Source organism: Prinia subflava, chromosome 12 (assembly GCF_021018805.1).
Source record: "Prinia subflava isolate CZ2003 ecotype Zambia chromosome 12, Cam_Psub_1.2, whole genome shotgun sequence".
Taxonomy (NCBI): domain Eukaryota; kingdom Metazoa; phylum Chordata; class Aves; order Passeriformes; family Cisticolidae; genus Prinia; species Prinia subflava.
The window spans coordinates 14787917-14796482 of NC_086258.1; the positions used below are offsets into that span (position 1 = coordinate 14787917).

Genomic DNA, 8566 nt, shown 5'->3' on the forward strand with positions numbered 1-8566 from the left:
TTTGAATTTAAAATCCTATCAGCTAGAAGCAATAGCAAAGAGTTTAGATCCACCAGAAGTCTGTAAAACCACCTACCTTTTTCAGATTTGGAATGTTTTAGAAATCACCAGTGTCAGACCTTCAGCTCTGATTCCTTTCACAAAACATGGAGCTTCTACAGAAGGTTGACCAGTTTTTCTGTGTGTCTAGAATCTAGCATTTCTCAATTCTCCATTTTTGGCAGTAAGGGAAAGTCAGGTGTTACAAAAAATCTCTCAATTCTACAGTGAAACTAGTAAAAAAGTAAAGCCACCTTTTTTTTCCTTTTTTTTTTAACAAAAATGACATAAAAAGATTGACATAGTAAAAAATCAGCAAAAGCTCTGTATGATTGTGCTTTCTTAGTGGCTCCCTGCTGGCTGCCCTAGAGGTACCTGGTGGAAATCACCCAGCAGCCTTTCCCTGGACACAGAATGTGACATTTCCTGCAGGGCTGGGACACTCAGCCAGAAAGCCCCAATGTGGGTGACAGGTAACAAGGAGGCAGGATCGCTGTCACTGTGACCTCCAAGCTTTGGGTAGCCAACATCCCGTTGTTTGAAGTCTGGAATTTACACAAAATCTCTCATTTCCTCCTTCCTGTGAGAACAATACGTTGTGACAGAGACTAAACGACAGCTTGTTAATGCCTCACTTCATAAAGCTTATGTATGGTTTTGTCCACTTGAAGCCAAGCTTTGATGTAGCACTGGGTCAGCAGTGGTTTTCTTCAATTCTGTTGGCTTTCAGGACACAAAAATACTTTTGTGTGTGTTCCATGGAACTTCTCATTTTGTTTCCTAATGTCTAAACATATGTGGATCGATCTTGCCAAACACTGAGATCAATTTTATGCTGAAATTGAGTTCGTGCACTGCTGTAAGGTGCTGTAGTCACCTCAGTTTTTAATCCTTTGCTTAGGCTTAAAGTTCTGGGTAGAAAACCGAATGTACCATGCCAGAGACCTTCACCTGTGTTGTTTCCTTGTTGCTTCTGCTGGCTGACAAGGGAGTTTCCAAAAGACTTTAATTAAGGTCTAATAATGGTAGTAGTACTCTGCATAATGTCCTTCATTTAGTGATTTCAGGGAACTTTTCAAAATGTACCTAAGCGTTCTGCCTATGGAAGAGTGATTTTTAGATTTGCTATTTAAAAATATATATAATTAGAAAAAACATAGATTTAGAAACTAACCCCCATTTATATAAAAAATTCTGGGAAGATTAACCCAGAGGCCCAGTCCAACCCCTTTGTTTTGAGGATTGGATGAATTTCCTTCACACAACGTCTCTCCAGTAAATCTGAGACACTTCCCAAGGAAACACCCTTCAAGTTTCAGCACTTACTTTTGTCACATGTGAAATATCTCAACAGAACATACAGATGAGCACTTTTGAAGTCCTCTCCTACAACTGGAGTTATTTTGAGAGGGGATAGAAATATTTATGTTTCGGTATTTGAATGTATTCTGTGAAATTTCTGAATAGCTAAATCCACTTTTTTTAGAAAAAAGCTCATGATCCAGCCTTAAAGTTCACTGACCATAAAAGGAAAGAGCTTGCTGGCCCTCATTTTTTTCATTGGAACAAACAACTTTTTATTAATAAAATGTCAGGTGTCTTTGCAAGATGTTATTTTTGCCCTGAAAATTATATCTTTTACTGGATTTCTGCAATACGTTATTTTCCTGGCAAGGAATTGGATTAGGAAGTAAAATGCTGATGAGAACTTGCCTCTCAAAGGAAGACTCTCTTGTCCAGTAACAGATTGTGCCCTCAGTAGAGACTTCTGCTCTAGCACATGATCAGGAAAGCTGCCAAACAGGTCCTGTACAATGTGGGCTTTGAAATATCTGGTCTCAACCCTGTACTTGGATTAAACAAGAATTTGGATACTCCTTAAAGCCCAGAGATTTAACCTTAGGTGTAGGGAGGAATTTTACATCATTGCAAAGTGAACAAAAAAGGTTGAAGTACCTACATCTGTATTTTCTGGAACATAAAGCTGGTCACTCTGCAATGTGCCATTTCATAATTTATGCATTGTATTTTATTTTGCAGATTCTATGGAAAACAGGCATTCTGTAAGTATACATTTTATCCAAGCAGTTAAATATAGTGACATGGGTTGAGATTATTGTGCATCTGGTGAGATGGTGGTCAAGTGCTGATGAGGTTTAGTTGTTGCTCAGGACCTTTGCAGGACACATATGGGGCAATCCCTTGGTATATATTTTTACAAATCAGGCTTTCAGTCCTCTGTTTATGGAGTGTTCAGGTGTAGGAGCCTGTGGAAGGGGCTGGAGGCTGAGAAGGAGAGAATGATCTCCCAGCAGTTTGTGTGGAGCACAGCTCTGGGGCTGTGCCACAAACGCTGCCAGGATGGCACAGGGGGAGGCAGGGATGGCTGCAGAGGCTCGGGGGTTTGCACATGAAACTCTCACCTGGTGAATGCATCCCTGGGGACAGAGCTGCTCCTGCAGGGCCATCTGGCAGTGCCCAGGCTGTGCAGGGGCAGTGGGTGTGCTTGGGATGTGCCTGTGCACACACGTGCTGTGATTGAATGCCCAGAGAGCTGAGCTCCTCCCTAAGGTGGGACAGCAGAACCAAGCAGGGATGGTGATCAGAATCCCTTCTAGTCACTGGCTGTGGCTGTTTGCTCCTGGGTTTGTTTCATCCCCTGGTAGAGCAGGTGGGGTGACTCCAAGGGCTGGCAGTAAACTGAGACCTTGTAAGAAATTCTGAAGGCAAACAGTTTTTATTGCAGAGTACAAAGCTGGGTCATAGCTGGGTCACAGCTATGCTGTTCTAACCAAGAAGTGGGAATAGTACCATCCATATATGGAGGATTTCAACTAAAAGTGTGGAGTGTTGTGAAGGTTCTGTAGGTGGTGAACAGCTTCATAGTGCCAAGAAGGCAGTGCCAAAATATGGTATTTTTTTAAATAGAAGAAATATGTTGAATGAGCTGTTACTCTGCTCTCAGGAGATCTGAGAGGCAGGGAATTCACATTTCAGGAATACTTTTATGCATGTTAGATATGCTACCAAATCCAACTCAGACTAAGCAAAAGGTTGTTTTTTCTGCCACCCACTTTGTGACTTTGGAACTTGTACTTAAAAAGAAAAAAAGGAGAGACTCATAAATAAGAATTACAATAGCACAGTCTACGTCAGCTTATGGCATCCATTTGAGTTTTGAAAGGCTCCATCAGCACTCCCATCCCCATGGGATACACAGGCAGCCCATTGTATTATTTACAGACACTGGCAGTGCACTGAAGGTCACAGATTGTGTTACAATAAACAGACTCATGTTAACACAGGCCAGGAGGGTTTATGGTGTCATTGTCTCTCTTAGTTTAAAAGTTTGTTTTTATTCCTTGCTCTCAGTTTTCTAAAAATATGTTGAGCTGAACTCTCCCCTGGGTTATACCAGGCATTCCTTGGAGAGTCATGCAGAGAAAACTTGCCCTGTCCAACACAAGAGAAAAAATGGTCAAGGGTGGCTGTGACAGACATGAGGTACAAGCTCAGGGAGGAGGTTTTGTGTTCTTTTTTCCACAGCCTACATAATTTTTAATGGATATGAAGATTTGTTTTGTTTTGTTTTCCTGTGGCAAAAAAGTGAGTAAAATGTCTCTCCATGGAAGTGTAATAAAAAGTCAGTGACTGGCTTGCTGACCACCCTGTGCAAATCACTTTCATAATTAATTGGGCTATTAAAGCTTGCTAAACCAGATAATCTATGAAGTAATGTCAGATTCAAAGAAGAAAAGTGTCAGCTGAGGGCAGTAACACTTTGTGTTTCTTTATTACTCTCTAGCAGTAGAAGGGTAATAAAAGTAGTATTCTGTAAAACTAATTTCATTTTCAGAAACACCCCAGAGCAAAGTCAGTTTTATAACATTTGCACGTCTTGCTTGATTTTCCTAGAAGTTGCCTTATTCAGTTAATATCTGAGACATTGTCCCCTCCTTAGCAGACTGTTCATGTATTAACATAGTAACTATTCTTTTTTAAAAATTATTACTGCCTTAAAGGACATAGCAAAAAAACAGAGCATTGTCTTCTGCTTCTTAAATTCCTGCTTCTGTTCCCAATAAAGCCTGTGACAAAGGCAGCACCTCCCTCTCCAAATAAGTGACCTAAAATTGGACTGGACAGATGAATTTCTTTGTAGATTTTCCATTCCATTTGCCTCTCAACCCTGTACAGGCCACACAGATGAACACAGAAGAGCCAGGGAGCTACTAAGGTGCTTTAAATCATAATTTTCTTGCAGATTTTCTTGCAGTATCTCATTTTCACACATGCTTAACTGTGATGTATCTCAGAGGTTTGGTCCAAATGAGGAGTTGTTGATCCTACTCGTGAAAAGGAAAATCCTCCTTATAAAGTGATCAAGTGGTTTAAACTTCCTCCCCAGCTGTTCTGCTTCTTGATAACCAAATTAAGTGTTTGGCTCAGAGGTGAAGTTACATTTGATCTGCTGCTCCCTTATTTGTGATTGGAAGGGGCCTTGGAGCCGGCTGTCATTCCTGGCTGGCATTCCTGTCCCGAATCACAGGAATGCAGGGGGATCACTGAGCTGGAGTGGCCTGTCAGAAAACTCGCAGAATTCAACTCTGTTTAGGAAGTAATAGATGTTCCAGAAGTGTGAGACAAAGGGCCACAGCAGAGAGGAGTGTTTTGCTAAGATTTCCCTCTGTTTTCAGGGAAGATATGCAGCTTTTTTATTTCAGTAATGGTGGTGGAGACTCATCAGATCCCTATGTTCTTTTAACTCCGTAAATTCCAGTAACATGCATTCCACTGCTCAGATAAAATCTGTTAACATCCAGTTCTGCATTGCTCTTCCAGATGTCACAGGGAGAACAGAAAACTGCTCTGTGGAGAAGGAAGATGTAGCAAATCATTTTAATGGTTGCTAGTCCTGCTTTTGTGCATTTGCCCCTACATAGTTTCTGTCAGAATAAATATAATCCAGCAGGGAAATTTAGGAACTTTGTTTCTTTTTCACGGACAAACCATCACAACATTGAGTTCAGGCTTTCAGTAAACACTCTGCACTGAAACAGGTGCATTGAAAATGTTTGAATTATGTCAAGAAAGCTGATGGATTAGAAAAATAATCAGGCAAAGTTTGAATTACTTGAACTATATAAAGACTCAGCTGCAGTACAGGTTGTGACTGATTTGCATTCCAGAGCACCTTGAACCTGAATGTCTTGGATTTTTAGGTCATTTAGAAAAGAACCTGAAGTTTCATGTCAGGGGTTGCTTCCCTCCATCTCCTGTGTTTCAGAAATTTGTATCTTAAAGGCAATCCATAGGAAGTATTTGCAAAAGAAATGAATTACTTAGAGAGGAACTGGGAGGAGGTTTCCTTCCTGAAATCAGTGCTGGCAATCTTTCTAAGTTATTTAATGGTCCCAGTTTCTGAAAACATATTGAAGGAAATATCTTGACAATGAGATAGCCACTTCGCCAAACACTAATTGGTATTGTGTCAAATTTACCTCAGCAGTGTGTTCTGACTTCATATCTCCTCCTCTCCTGCTGCCTCCTAGATGTGTTTGTGTATTTGTTTGGTTCTGTCCTAGGGATTCAGGAGGACTGGCAGTACATGAGGACATTGTGTACTTTTAGCTGCCTATTTGTCCAACCTCAGCATGTGCCCTGTGAGACAGAAACCTGTACAATTCACATCTCTTTGGAGGAATTTCTAGGTGTTACTCAGCTACTTTCTCCTCTTACTCAAGTGATCCCAAAAGTATTTGCTCAGTGTTAAAGGAATTAATGTTGCCAGCTCCAAAGGGGGACCTGGCCTGTGTTTAACTGCACACAGTAACATGGCACAATAATTTCAGACAGGAAAGGAAGATGAAGGATGTGTCCAGTTAAAATTGGGGGGGGGAGATTTCAGGCAGTCAGGATACGAAAAACAAGGTGATACTCTGAAATAAACACTGAATTATAAGCCAGGAATTCCTCTGACTCATGGGGCAAATCCTTTGGGGGTAAGTCCACAAAAGGAATGAGGCGCCTTGGCACTGACAGACTCAACTGTTAGGTTAAAGGCCACCATGTACCCTGAGCAGAAATTTATTGGAGGGAGACTCACTTTGGCAGCTGATGTCAGGAAAGACTTGACAGTTGTGAATTCCCAGTGGGTAGAATTATTTCTGTCATATAATGTAAAAACAATGAAATTTGAGCTCTGTCTGTGCCCATTCCCATTGGCTGCTGTAGAGGACTGCTCTGTTTGCCCTCTGTGCTTGCCAGTGCCAGGATTCTGCCCCTGCTGAGGGCTGGAGATAACCCAGGCACGGCTTTTGCAGGAATACAGTGTCCAGGAGCTGGATGCTGCATCTCCTGTGAGATACCAGCCCTTAGAGAAAGGGTTTCATTCTCCTGGGACTGAACCTGGGGTCTGACTGTGCCAGCTGAACATCTCCCAGTAAATAAGGGATCTGGCTGCCAGGTGTGTTAAGTGCCAGCAGTTCCCTTAAAAATCCAACTTTTATCAGTAAGTTATCAGTCACCCACTTACAGATGTCAGTGATTAACAGTTTTGGGCTCTAGCTTGTAATTGTTACTCTAAATCTCCCACTGTCTTATTTCTTTTTCTCTCTGATAAAGATAATACCAACATCTCCCCAGAGAACAGTAAGTATTTATTAGCTCACTGTGGAGGGTTCTAAGGAATATGTTACTGGACAGAGGGCAGGGGCTCAGTTACACTCACACCTTGTTTTTTTCTCTTTTGCCCTTTTTCCCAGCAGAGAATATATGGGCGTCCTGATGCTACCTAGAACAGTCACCTCAAAGATCAGCTGGGAGAGGAAAACAAGCCAAGATGGAAGATGTTGCAAGTGTTTCAAAGGCTTTGCAGCAGTTATTTATGAGTTTGCCAGACTCGTCTTTTCAAAGTTTATTTCCTTAGGAGGAACAATAGAGATGTTCCTAAAGCATTTAATGGAAAAAGATTACGAATAAAAATTCTCATAGGAAAGTGGCTCTAGAAACCACTGACCCAGGTTCTCATCTGTAATTTCTCCTGCTAATGCAATTTTGCCTTTTTTGCCTCCAATTCATCATGCTCTAAGGAAACAAAGGAGGAGCTACAGCTGAGGAAGTACATTTCTACAATGCAGCAACTACTGTGGTACCAGTAGGACACAGAAATATCTAAGCTTGCTTTAAACTAGCTAAGTTGGTTATCAGTGCCACCACTGTGGCAGAGCAGAGCTCAGCACAGCCTGGCCTGCCATGGGTGTGCCTTGACATGAGTTTGCAGCTTGTGCTGAGCTCCCTGTGCTGCAGCAGCTGGACTGCTACCAGCCCTGTTATAGCTCACAGGGACGTGACACTGCAGGGAGGGCCTGAGGGAAGAGGGAGCTCTGGACTCCCTAAAAACTTGAATAACTCTTCAGAGATTCAGACTTTACCAAGTGCTTCTGTCAGAGGCACAGTCTTTATTCTTTGCTAAATTGCTTTGCCCCTTTAAAAGTTCTGATGCTTGTTGGTTAATTTGATGTGATGGTTCTTCAAGACATGATTGTCCATCACACTTAATTTGGATGACTCTATGATAAGTCTTCACTGAGTGGATATAATACACCCTGGTCAGTGAGTTTGTACCTGAAAATCCTGCTATTTACAATCCTTATTTCTTTGATTTTAGGAGAGATCTGAAGTTGTACTTGTGCCCAGTTTGTCCAGTATGGAATTCCATACCTATCCTTTTTCTCTATAGTCTATAAACCTCTAACATGGATCTAGTTCAGACACAGATCCAATCCTGCAGCCCATGTTTATCTTGGCTGCATTGGTTTTAAAAAAGAACACAAAAAAAAGAGAAGAAATACTGTCCCCAACCCCTCAACCAGCTGGCCTTTGACATTGCAGTTGCTCTCTCCTTCTTACTGCAAATTAAATTCCTACAATCTGGGCCACAGGTAAGAAGGTTCTAATTTAATTAGAAAATAATGAAAAAGAGGCCATGGGTTTGTATATACATATATAATTACTCTTTAAGCATTGCATCAAAGGTGCAAAACCAGCAAGAAACACAAAAGGGGTTTATATCCTCCATTCCAAATGTTTAAAATTTCAAGCTCCAGTTACTGATTAATATCTCTAATTTATTGTTCCCTGTGCAAAAGTTTGTATCATGAGCCTGTCACAACTGACTGACTTCATCACTCTCTTCTGTTGACAAATGTTCTTTCAGCATCCCATGAGTGTCCATGCAAATGCGCTAGTATAAGAAATGTGAAAAGGTATTTTAATAAAGAAAACTCTGAACTGAACTTTGCCCTGGATCTTGCACATTCATATTGCAATGAATGCCCTGTGAAGTTTTTTATTTGTGATGAGCCACAGATCCATCACATGGACTGGCATTTGGAAGATGCCCTCTCTGCCAGAGATTCCAGGCACGCAGATCTGGAGTCAGGAACCCATTTAACAGCAGGTAAATGCACTAAATTGCTTTAAGAACTGAGTAGGTGAGTGCTTGCTTTCACATGAGTCTTTTACT

At 41.3% G+C, this 8566-nt stretch overlaps 1 protein-coding gene across 10 annotated transcripts in view; it reads left to right on the forward strand.

Moving 5' to 3' along the window:
* Positions 1–8336, forward strand: part of PECAM1 (platelet and endothelial cell adhesion molecule 1) — a 33751-nt gene extending 25415 nt beyond the window's left edge. For 3 of the 10 annotated variants that reach the window (XM_063409093.1, XM_063409097.1, XM_063409103.1), the window contains 2 exons: positions 2080–2102; positions 6804–8336. In XM_063409093.1, the coding sequence (XP_063265163.1) occupies positions 2080–2102; positions 6804–6836 (56 nt within the window). In that variant the 3' untranslated portion in view covers positions 6837–8336. The remainder of the gene's footprint in view (positions 1–2079; positions 2103–6803) is intronic. The other 7 variants (XM_063409094.1, XM_063409104.1, XM_063409098.1 and 4 more) reach the window with 3 other exon arrangements.
* The last annotated feature ends 230 nt before the right edge of the window (positions 8337–8566 follow it).